This window comes from Macrobrachium nipponense, chromosome 18 (assembly GCF_015104395.2).
Source record: "Macrobrachium nipponense isolate FS-2020 chromosome 18, ASM1510439v2, whole genome shotgun sequence".
NCBI classification, from domain to species: Eukaryota; Metazoa; Arthropoda; class Malacostraca; order Decapoda; family Palaemonidae; genus Macrobrachium; species Macrobrachium nipponense.
In genome coordinates, this window is record NC_087211.1 from 86,279,305 (window position 1) to 86,292,005 (window position 12,701).

Here is a 12,701-nt window from a genome sequence, read left to right on the forward strand (position 1 = left end):
AGATTCAATCTAGTCGCCTCCAGACGATGCGGTAGATTGCGAGGAGACATATTTAGGCAGTGCCTTGAAAGGAAACTACGCATTAAAGCTTATTCAAGACCAAGACTGCTGCGTCTAGATTCTGCCACTCGTCACCAGGGGGCCGAGTTATGCGCTTGATAAGATTCACTTGTTGGTTCCTTCCTCTCTCAGTTTACCTTGTAAAGAGAGATGTTCGCCATAACAAGTGATGTGGCTGTGGGTTTGTAGATTAAAGAACTGCTGTTGTATCTATTTTTGATATTATTATTCGTGGTATCTATTTTTTTATTATTATCATTATTATTATTTTGTTCTAAAGAGTCCACAATAATAAACAGAGTTACGAGTCCGTGTATAATTTTTATAACTTTACAAAAAGCTTTCGAACCCATCACTGAAGATGAACCCAGGGAAGGGTTCGAAAGCTATTTGTAAAGTTATAAAAATTATACACGGACTCGCAACACTGTTTATTATTGTGGACCCTTTAGAACATTACATATACTCTCGCGATAGAGAGTTTTTTCTCAACAATTATTATTATTGTTAATGGCCTCCTATTATGGTATTGTTTCTGATTGTTAATGTTAGGGTTCCCTTATCTTTCTATTATTATTGTTACATTGGTTGCGATTTGACTTTTGGAATGATAATTAATTACTCTCTCTCTCTCTCTCTCTCTCTCTCTCTCTCTATCACTTCCTCTCTCTCTCTCTCTCTCTCTCTCTCTCTCTCTCTCTCTCTCTCTCTCTCTCTCTTCGACCGACATATTTCTTTCAGTGGAACTTTACCACTGAAACTTTTTTATAAAGTGGAACTTTGCAACTGAACCTTCATTTTAGTGGAACTGCGCAACTGAGGCAAATGAGCCTCTCTCTCCCGGTGGTCCAGTGGAACTGCGCAACTGAACCTTTTTTCCAGTCGTGTGGTGGAACTGCGCCACTAAACAGTTCTTCCAGGAGTCAGGTGGAACTTCGCTATTGAACCTTTCTTCCAGTGGTCCCATGGAACTGCTCAACTGAACCCTTTCTTCCAGTGGAGCCTCTTCCAGTGGTGTGATGGAACTGCGCAACTGAACCATTATTCCAGTGGTCCAGTGGACCTGCGCAACTGAAAATATCTTCCAGTTGAACCTGTTTTTCTCAGTGGAATTGTTCATCCGATTCGTATTTTCATAGGAATTGAACAAATGAGTTCTTTCGGTGGGAGCACAATGCAACTGCGCTTTGCCTCCGAAACGGAGCGACTGAAGAATATTACCTCCCCAGTGGAACTGTTCAACTTGATTCTTTTTCGAGTGGAACTGCGCAGCTGACTCTATCTTTTGATGAATATTCAAGTGAGCGAAATGTGGAAATTTTTGTTGTTGGAGAAAAAAATTATGATTAACATGAATATAAAATATCCTCAGATATATTTCCTTCCTTTGAATTTCTGGAATATATTTTTTTGTGTTTTTGGATATATGAAATGCAATGTGTGTTAAATATCTCGCAGGCTGAAAATGTTATATATTTATACTTATTCTATAATGTTTCTGGGGTTATCAAACCTTTATAGCAATTCAAGATGAACTATGGTTCTAAAAAGCTCTTAAATATTCTGATAATGCGCCTCTTAATAATTGGAAATTTTAATTACCAATTTCATTTTTTTTGAAATGGCTGAAGGTCCTATCACCTCTCCCATTTTCTCAGTTCCCTCCACTCTCCCCCATCTCTCGTCACATTCCCCCTTCTATCTTTTTTCGTTCGGATCGTTTTCGAAACGTGAAGTAAAAAAAAAAAGAAAATGTAAAAAAAAAGAAAAAAGAAAGAAAAAAGGCCGGAGGGGGGCATTAGCCTATCTTGACATCTGTAATCAGAGCCTCGTTGAATGAGGAAAAGGAAAAAAAAAAAGACATCGCTGGTATTTTCAGATTTTATCTTATTCCAGATGTGAAACTTCTGCGTGTGGAATGGAAAAGAGAGAGAGAGAGAGAGAGAGAGAGAGAGAGAGAGAGAGAGAGAGAGAGAGAGTCCTTTGAAAAGAGTTCGCTGTGAAAAGAAGTGGAAGGCGGCGGAGGGAGGGGGGCGGGGGGGTTGGAAAAGGGCTCACATTGCATGATTATTGTGAAACATACTGAGGGTACGTGTACCGTTCCTTGGTCGACTGGTGACTCAGGTGAGCACATTTCATTGATACTTGTGTTGCAACCCACGTCAGCAAAAGCATAATTTATTATTATTTAGTTGTTGTTTTTTTCTGTTTCTGACCTACGTCAGCAGCCAACGTGCATTCTTTTCTTCTTGCTGGTTTGTCTTGCTTTGTTTTTGGAATGCTGTGCATTTTCCGTCATGGGATTTTGTATTATTCTTCTCCTTTCCGCCTTCCTAAATTCGTACCCAGATGTTGATGCTGTTTAATGTAGTGTACGTATTTGTCTTCCTGTTGTTTTTAATAAGTCGGCGCTATGCCAGCACTGGGTCTTTCTCGTAGAGCAGCCCGTAAATGTAGTTGCATATTTATTTTGGACGTACATTGTTACCCCGGACTCCTGTTGGAAGAAAAGTGTGCCGGGCCCATAAGGAGCTTTCTCGTTCATGGAATCAGTCATTCGGTAACAAGATCTGCATCATGAAGACATTCAGCTTGAATTTGCAATTGCTAGTCTGCAATTGCTGCCTATAAGCTGCGTGGAATTTCAAACCACTGTTACTATTCATAAATATAGTAATATAGCTCGTGAACGACTCAGTGGCGTGTTTGGTATGGTCTTGACCTGTCACCTCGGTGGCCGCGGGTTCGATTCTCGGGCATTCCATTGAGGAGTTAGAGATGTGTACTTCTGGTGATAGAAGTTCACTCTCGACGTGGTTCGGAAGTCACGTTAAGCCGTTGGTCCCGTTGCTGAATAACCATACTGGTTCCACGCAACGTAAAAACACCATACAAACAAACAAACAAACAATAATACAGCTCCTGCATCTCTCGGGCTAAATAGTGCATCCTGCACAGAAACATGATTCATCTCAATAAATTTACATTGGAATTAAGAGCCTCAAGGTAAATCCACACTGCAATAAAACATTAAACATGGTGTCTACTTTTCGCACACACATCCCAAACAAGTCGAATAGATGTCAACGACTTATTGGTGGCTCTAACCAGTTCTTCATACGAATATCCACTTCACTTGCTTTTAATTGCCACCTTATTTTAGTTCATGTCGTTAAGTTTCTTCACTCCTGTCAAAGGTCATTCTTGTCTTGTTCATCAATAAACACAGTGCCCGATGTTCGACCTAATCCTCTTCATCGTGGTCGCTTGAGGGCCACTGGACCATTTGTTTTATTCAGTGGACCACGCGTGTATTTGGACTTTTTAATTCCGCGATTCCGTTGCGAAAGGTCTGTCGCTATTTTTGCTTTACGATATATCAGTACATATATGGTCTTTTCGTAAAATATATGTTGTTCATAACGTAACACGAAAAATTATATTGATAAAATTAGAGTGAAAGAAGAAACGCAAAACTCTGATTAAAGGATATGTTGTTTCGATTAATCGGGGAGTAAGCTTATAAACTACTTTGTTGTTCTTCTTCTTCTTCTTCCTTTTCTTTTTTTTTTTTTTTTTTTTTTGGGGGGGGGGGGGGCCGGGAGGGTGTTAGGAAAGCAAGACCTTAGTGGTGTACAAAATAAATGAAAATAAACTATACTTTTCTTTATTTGTACAATTTTTCAGGTAGCTTTTTTGCCGTTGGTCCAAAAATTGGTTGCAGTGTGCCTGGCTCTCCAATTTTGTTCCAGACCTTAGCAATTACACCGGTATTTTTAGGAGCGCTGAAGTTAATAGGCTATTCCATTTAGATGACTGAATTTCAAACTAACTCTGGTGTACCCTGGGAAAGTAGCTTGTATTTGTTTTCATGAGTCTGGTGGTGTGGGGTTTGTTTTTTATTTTTTTAAAGTTATCACTTCGTTTATCTTGTATTATACCTAACGTTAATTTGAATAATTCAAGGAAGTATCCATAAATTTCTTGTTGAAGCCAGGAACCTCATCCACAGGTCAAGTGTAGGAAATTACCAGAATTTTTTTTTTTTCTAAGATTCACTCTGGTTAGAAAATCCAAAATGACCGAATATTCTTCTGGAGAAGGGGGGGGGGGGGGAATAGAAATGGGCAATTCCAATAATCATTCCCACTCCAAAGTGACCAGACTTTTATGTTGGTAAAAATTAAAATTAAGAAAATAACAGTTAATTGGTAAGATAAAAGAAATTTGCAATCTAAGTGTCAATTATTTCAGAAAACTCGGAAATGCAGGAATAGTTCTAAAGCGAATCAAGGAAAAAGTAGTCCCTTTTAAAGTCACCTTGAAAATCCATTTTATCACTAGATTTGGAAATTATTCTCTACATGTTTGTTCATATTTTGCATTCTCATCGTTGCAACTTTCACTTTTAGTTCACTTATAGTTTATCAGATTCCACTGCTGCTATAATTAGTGCGGTATTGAGTATTGTGGCTGATACTAAGTGTGTGAACTGTTGCTGAAATTAAAAGTAGTGCTCTCTGTAAAGGTAGAGGCTGAATGCATAGTGGATATCAGCATTTCCAATACATTTTCCTTTTCATTAGTGGATATCAGCATTTCCTTCAACATTTTCCTTTTAATCAAGAAATACGCACACACACGCGCACACACACACACGAACTGTGCTTCATTATTCATTTTCCACAGGCAAACTCTCTAACGAAGGCCGAGGAAAATGTAGACCGAATCGTCGTAATGTTCTACTCAAGAAAGTTCCTTTTGAAATCCTAAAGTGTCTCCAACTTAAAGAGAAAGAAAAAAAGAAAAAAAAAAGTTGACGAAGCGTGACCTCAGGCTCATTGAAGAATAAAAAAAGCCCCGTTGTGCGAAATGAGTTTATTGTAAGTTTGATAATGGCGGGGTTCTCAGTTTTTTTTTTTTTATTCTCGGAAAAGTATTCACATGACGGTTTAGTTGTCGTTTGCAGTGAGCCGGTTTATAAGAAGTCTAGGCGCCCTGTGCTTATCTTGATATAAATTTGGATTTAGTATTTAGACGTAGACATCTTAGCTTTTTTCTACTGGGGTGGGTGGCGAGGGCTAGTGCAGTCAGTGCACCTCACGTGGCGCACTGTAGGCATCTACCTGCATCCCATATTTTAGCCTTTTACTTTACCTCCGTTCTCATTTCCTTGTTTCCGTCTTGCTGTCCAGCCACTCTAACTCCCTCTTCCCTCTGTCTTTAGCCATGATGGCTAAAAGTGCCATTATATATATAATATATATAATATATATATATATATATATATATATATATATGTATATTTATATATATATATATATATAATATGAATATAATATAATAAACTAATATATATAGTGGCACTTTTAGCCATTCATGGCTAAAGACAGTGGGAAGAGGGAGTTAGAGTGGCTGGACAGCAAGACGGAAACAAAGAAACGGGAACGGAGGTAAAGTAAAAGGCTAAAATGTGGGATGCAGGTAGATGGCTACAGTGCGCCACTGAGGTGCACTGACTGCACTAGCCCTTGTCACCCACCCCAGTAGAAAAAAGCTAAGATGTCTACGTTTAAATACTAAATCCAAATTTAAATCAAGATAAGCAAAGGGCGCCTAGACTTCTTATAAACCGGCTCACTGCAAACGACAACTAAACCGTCATGTGAATACTTTTCCGAGAATATAAAAAAAAAAAAGAGAAAAAAAAACTGAGAACCCCGCCATTATCAAACTTACAATAAACTCATTTCGCGCGACTGGTTTTTTTTTTTTGTCTTCAATGAGCCGAGGTCACGCTTCGTAAAAAATTTTTTTTTTTTTTTTTGTTTTTTTTTTTTTTTTTTTTTTTTTTTCAAGTTTGGGACACTTGAGGATTTCAAAACGAACTTCCTTGATTAGAACATTACGACGATTCGGTCTACATTTTCCTCGGCCTTCGTTAGAGAGTTTGCCTGTGGAAAATGAGTAATGAAGCACAGTTCGTGTGTGTGTGTGTGTTTGTATTTCTTAATCAAAAGGAAAATGTTGAAGGAAATGCTAATATCCACTAATGAAAAGGAAAATGTTATAGGAAATGCTGATATCCACTATGTATTCAGCCTCTACCTTTACAGAGAGCATTACTTTCAATTCACAGATGTTGTATTTACAGATTTAATTTCAGCACCAGTTCACACACTTAGTATCAGCCACAATACTCAATACCGCACTAATTATGGCAGCAGTGGAATCTGATAAACTACAAGTGAAGTAAAAGTGAAAGTTGCAACGATGAGAATGCAAAATATGAACAGACATGTAGAGAATAATCTCCTAATCCACAGTGACAATATAACGTTAATACTGGATTTTTCAAAGTGACTTAAAAAGGAACTACTTTTATATATATATATATATTCATATATATATATATATATATAAATATATAATATATATATACGTTTATATATATATATATATATGTATATATAATTATATATATATATATATATATATATATATATAAAAGAGGTTCAGGAGGTCCATTGATACTAAACATGAAGGGCCAAGATTTATTTATAAATCGTTTTCGCACTCAACTTTGTGCATCTTCAGTCTGTAAAAAGAGAAATGCATATATTAAAAACTAAAAATCTTTTTACAGACTTAAGATGCACAAAGTTGATATGCGAAACGTTTTATAATAATCTTGGCCTTCATGTTTAGTATCAATGGACCTCCTGAACCTCTTATGTATATATATATATATATATATATATATATATATATATATATATATGTGTGTGTGTGTGTGTGTGTATATATATATATATATATATATATATTATATATATATATATATAACGTATATATATATGATATGTGTGTGTGTGTGTGTGTATAAACAAAAGACAAGTTCGAGAACAAAAGGGAAACAGACAAATAAGAACAAAAAACAAAAGTAGGCCGCTGCATAACACACGAGAGGCTTCTAGAAAGACGACATGTGTGTGTGTGTTTTTTTTCTCCTGTTCGTTTTCCTCCCCAATAATAGAGCGATTCCCTGAGGATCTTTGAAGGAAAAGGTGGATAATGAGGATAATGGTCCTTTACGCCCCATTAGGCGTTCCCGACGACACTGCAGAAAAGGGGAGGATAAATCCCCGTGACACATTGTTACCCTCCCGAGGACAAGAAAGAAAAGAGAAAGAAGAAGAAAAAATCAAATTAAGTGCACTAAAGGCGATGACATTTGGACCTCCCCGAAAAACCTGAAGCTTGATGGAAGATGTCCCGGAGAAGAAGAAGAAGAAGAAGAAGAAGAAAAAGAAGAAGTAGAGGAAGAAGAAGAAGAAGAAGAAGAAGAAGAAGACGTAGAGGAAGAAGAAGAAGAAGAAGAAGACGAAAGAGAGGAGCAAGAAGAAGAAGATGAACTCCCTCACCGTTTGGCAAAAGGATGGCGGCCATTGAAGGATTTGGTACGATGACGTTTACCTTAAACGAGGCTTAAAATTGCTATGGAAGTCAAGAGACTTAATAAATATAAATTTAACATATTTTTGTGCGTTTATTACGTAAAAATAACGCCTCATCATACCCCATTATAATTCTATGTAAAGTTATTCTCCATTTTTCATGTCAAGCAAATTTTGATCCTGGCTTCCATTGACAAAAGGGAACTAGACTTTTTAAATTCAAGATTTTAGTGTCATCATTATTCAGAAGATGAAATCTGTTCATAAGGAACAAAACAACATAATGAAATTGCAAAAACTCATCCCAAGTCACTCAAGCAACGTAACAACACTCGTTGTTTCACAGTGATTGATCAGACAGAACCAGCTCACCTGAAGTTTGGCCACCTTGTTTCATGATTCACCAAGATACCCCAAAGACTTATTCACCCAGATACCCCAAAGACAAACCAGAACGCCTTGCACCTGGTGCCCTCAAAGCATTGCACCTGGCGGTCTCAAAGGTCAATCAGCCTCTGCAATTCTGAACTAGGCAAGATAGCTTGGTCACAGTGATTTATGCCCACCAACCATGGTAAGGCAGAGTTCCAAATTAACTCAGTTAAAAGGTAAGGTACACAAAGGACTGCCCCCCAAAACGAGGAGGTATAACCCATTTCAAGCGCGACAAACATCGTGGTATAGTCCTGACACTAAGAGAGAGAGAGAGAGAGAGAGAGACCCATATCTCTCTGTCAGGCTGTGTATTAAAACCATAAGAAGGAGATGCGTTGATTTCAATTCTAGGTGCAAAACTTTATTTCGCCAGGTAAATTTTACATTGCAGTCAGAAAGAACTCATAGCTGAATAGACAGGCCCCTGTTTCCTTTAATCAAACCCAAGGCATAGGTTCGAATCCTGGTAAAGGCATATGCACATATATATACGTAATTACCTTTAGATGTAAAGTATTGTCAAGGGAAAATGAATACAATCGGAACGGTATTTGTGGCTTAATAAATTATAATTGGACATTATTTTCTTTTCATTTGAGATAATACAGTGCCTCAGTGGCGTAGTCGATTTGGTCTTGGCCTGCCACCTCGTTGGCCGTATGTTCAATTCTCGGTCATTCCATTGAGGGGTCAGAGATGTGTATTTCTGGTGATAGAAGTTCATACTCGACGTGGTTAGGAAGTCACGTAAAGCCGTTGGTCCCTAAGCTGAATAACCACTGGCTCCATTCAACGTAAAAACATTTGAAATAATACACGAAGAGTTGATTACATATTGGTTAACTTCATAGCAACCAGACTTAGAGAAGTAATTTAATTCATTAGTGAAAAAGATTATACACACAGCGGTGCAGCTTTGTAATGAATGAAACAAAAGTACGATACAAATATCAGTAAGTATAAACACAGCAACTGGCAGACAAAACATCTACTCGTATATGCATATTCTTGTAACAAACAAGACGAAGAACAGCCTTAAAAAATACTTTTCACTGAACGTAATCTTGCCAAAATAATTCGCTTGTTCGTAGGAACAAAATAAGGAACACGACGAGGGAAAAGGGACAAATATGAAACGAATATGGAAACGTATGAATGAGGACATTATATAACATCTCCTACACGAGGAAATGATGCCTTTTTACCTATTCCCATAAACGTCTCATTATACCGTCGACAAACAACAAGGAGTTATACGACACCGCCTGGCTGTCGACAGGTACTATCAATTCACCATATTTTACAGTAGAGTCTTCGGCGGGAGTGTCTCCTGTCCTCTTCTTTTTAAAGGACCCGTCAGCACTTACCGATCTTTTCATGGATTTTTGGTGTTATTATTATATATATAGATATATTATATATATATATAATAATATATATATATATATATATGCGTATATATACACATATACATATATAAATACATATATAAACTATATATATATTTTTTCAGTGTTAGGGAAAGTTTGAAGTTGAATTATTTTGCGTTTCTTCAAGTATGTTTTGTCACTTATTTATACTACTACTACTACTACTACTACTACTACTACTACTACTACTATAATAATAATAATAATAATAATAATAATAATAATAATGGGTCAAACTATTTGATATCTTGAACACAAAGAGGAGATCAGACCAATGTTTGCCCGTAGATTCACGGGCATAATGTATATGAATTTGCTTAACTCCATCAAATTGAGGTTTGCATAATTTTTTTTACTAGTTTGATAATGACGTATGTTAAAGGTTTTCACAAACAGCTTGTCATCATCACTTTCTAATATTTCTTTTAATTGAGCAATAACATTTTTAAGCCTTTTTATCAGTTTCAAGAACATGAGGACATTTGTCTTTCACAAGAAGTTTAACAATGACGTTTCTCAAAGGTTTTCAAAATAGGATGATAACGTCTTTGCTTACCCAGGGAGTAAGCCTACACTACTTTCTTGTTGTTGTTGTTTGGGCAAGACTATGGAAGAGCCTAAAAGGTCTGAAAAAGGTGTTTCACATGGAGTTAGAGATATAGGAATCTTAGTATATGATTTGTATAATTTATTTATAAAATGAAAATGTAAAAAAAATAAATGTGGTGTTAAAAAGTACAGAAAAATTATTTCTAATAAAATATTCATTTCAATTTTCGTCGGTGAAACAAGGCTCTATTTCACCGTAGATTTTAGCACGTTTTAATTTACGTTAAAAGTTAGGAATATAATGTTGACAATTTTTCTGTGAGGGGAAAATCTTGCACGTACCGAGTAAGCTGGAGGTCGGATCGCACCTTGTTAAGTTTGGTGGTGCATTTATCATTCAACCGCCTTTTTATCCATTTTTCATAATGAAAGTCTTTATGAAAATTCCAGACATTCGGTTCATATCCCGCGTCTTCAAATCTAACGATACATTTGTCATACCATCATCTTTTTTATCCATTTATAATATGTAACGATACATTTGTCATATAGTCACCTTTTTTTTATCCATTGTTAATATGTTGTTTGAAAATATTGCCGTTAGGTTAAAATGAATCTCTCATAACATCGATCAGGTTTTTTATTCTTTTTTTCTTTACTCTTGGCTTTTTTTTTCTTTTTTTTTTTTTTTTTTTGGCCCAATCATGTGGCCCCCTTCGAATAAAGTATCATCTATTGTATATTCCTATTCTAATTCAATCATTGTTATTCACTGCGGGGAGGACTGTTTTCTATGGGATACCGCGAACAATACCATTTACTCTTCCATAAAATAGAATCCGCGTTTGGGGGGAGAGAAAAATATAGAGAATCAGAATAACAAAACGGAAATTGTTTTCCTCCTTTTATTTTTCCGAGATTCATTTGTTTTGGATGTAATTGGTAAAACAAAACGGCCGTGAAATAATTGCTATTTGTTCGTCTTTATGAAATCCGGTGCTTTTGCCTTTTTCATAAGGATTTATTTCTTTATTTATTAATTTTCCTTACTCATTTATATATTTATGGTCTATATATTTCTTTATTTAATTATTTATTTGCGAAGATTTGTCTTTTATTGTGAGTTTGTTATTGTTACCTGATTATAAGAGCTGACATCCTTACGCTGACATTATATATATATAATATATATAATATAATATAATAATAATAATATATATATATATATATATATATATACTAATACTATATAATAAATGTGTTGGCATGTGTGTATGGCAAAACAAACACAGAAGTTGAAAAGCTAAGAGGAAAATCAGATATAATTCTAATAAAGAAAGTGCGTTTTGAAAACTACATTTTTGTCCGTATATAACCTTCTTTATCTATAAACTTTATACATAAACAAAAATACAGAAATGTAAAAACTAAAAAAAAAAAGTAATAGTTCCAATAAAGAAAGTGCACTTTTGAAAAGGTAACTTGCCCAGAGCCCGGACTCTGGAATAAGCACAGCACACACACACACACACACACACACACAGAGAGAGAGGAGAGAGAGAGAGAGGAGAGAGAGAGAAGAGAGAGAGGTGACTTTGTATATTCGGGAGAGAGGCCGTATCGGCGCTCGTAAAACTTTACCTCATGCATACCGATGGTATTTTCCATATGCTATCTCCACTTGACATCTTCGGCAAGAATGGTCCGATATATGGCATAATCAAGCTCGCTCTATATTTCTTTAAAGGAGGGGAAAAGGGGGAGGGGGAGGCGGAGATGTACATAGAGTTTGTTTGTGATAAGGTACGCATAGAGGCTTTTATTTTGTATCTCGCATACATAGTCTCTCTCTCTCTCTCTCTCTCTCTCTCTCTCTCTTTTACCCATTCAGTGCCTCTCCTCTTCTCTCCGCTCAGCGTCTTCCAGTATTCTTATATCTTTCCAAAAACTAAAAAAAAAAAAAAATAAGTTGGGTTAAGCTCAGGTAGATCGTAGAGCAGTATATCCTATCGTTACGTAATTACAACCTGTAAGTCGAACGTTATGTTACATTTATAATAATTTTTTTTTTTTTCGTATTACCTTTGAAGCAGTTTATAGGCAACTGTATATATGTTTTTTTTTTTTTCATGACGTAAGCGTTATGCATCCATATGCATCCGTGTATATAATTCTGTACAAAATCTCAATAAATCTACGTAAGCTGGACGCATTCTTATAATACTTGCTCAAAGGTTGAGTTTATAAAACACTGTCGCCCCATACAGCAAATTCAACGCTTTGAAGAGTTGTGTCCACGTCATTTTCATCATGTCTATTTTTTTTTTCGTTGTTTGGGGGGTGGGGGGGGGGGACGTTGGTTTAATGTTCGAAAGGGTATTTCGAAAATGATTTATAATTCGTCCTAAAGCGCTTTCCTACCTAGTTTTTTTTACGCGTTTTTATTATCTTTTTTTTTTTTATAGAATAATATCAGAACGTGTTGTTTATGTGCTGTCAATTTTCTTTTGCTTTCCCATTTATTGGTGGTCTGGGGAAATATATGCCATTCGCATACGGTCGTTTGTAGGCTTTTTTTTTTTTTTTCATTGTATATTTTATGATGATATATCTTATTTAATAATGTATTCAGTCGCTTTCACGGAGTTGCAGTAAACTCATACCTACCTGAAAATGGGGGTTGGGGAGGGTGGGAGGGGGAAACGTTGGGGAGGTCGGGGGAAGGGGTTATAATCAGTGATTAAAAAACCTATTCTTTAAATCTGCGAAG

At 36.1% G+C, this 12,701-nt stretch overlaps 1 protein-coding gene across 1 annotated transcript; it reads left to right on the forward strand.

The window, feature by feature from the left end:
- The first annotated feature begins 5,439 nt into the window (after positions 1-5,439).
- LOC135196699 (histone H3.v1-like) lies at positions 5,440-7,529 on the forward strand. The gene is made up of 2 exons (XM_064223530.1): positions 5,440-5,513; positions 7,232-7,529. Exons 1-2 carry the CDS (start codon positions 5,440-5,442, stop codon positions 7,527-7,529), a joined length of 372 nt encoding a protein of 123 aa, XP_064079600.1.
- Positions 7,530-12,701: the final 5,172 nt, after the last annotated feature.

Bases quoted from the DNA above. Each gene is read 5' to 3' on its own strand.
- LOC135196699 (XM_064223530.1), top strand. From the start codon at position 5,440: ATGGCTAAAGACAGTGGGAAGAGGGAGTTAGAGTGGCTGGACAGCAAG. The intron at 5,514-7,231 runs GTAAAGTAAAAG...TACCCTCCCGAG, and splicing joins ACAAAGAAACGGGAACGGAG to GACAAGAAAGAAAAGAGAAA.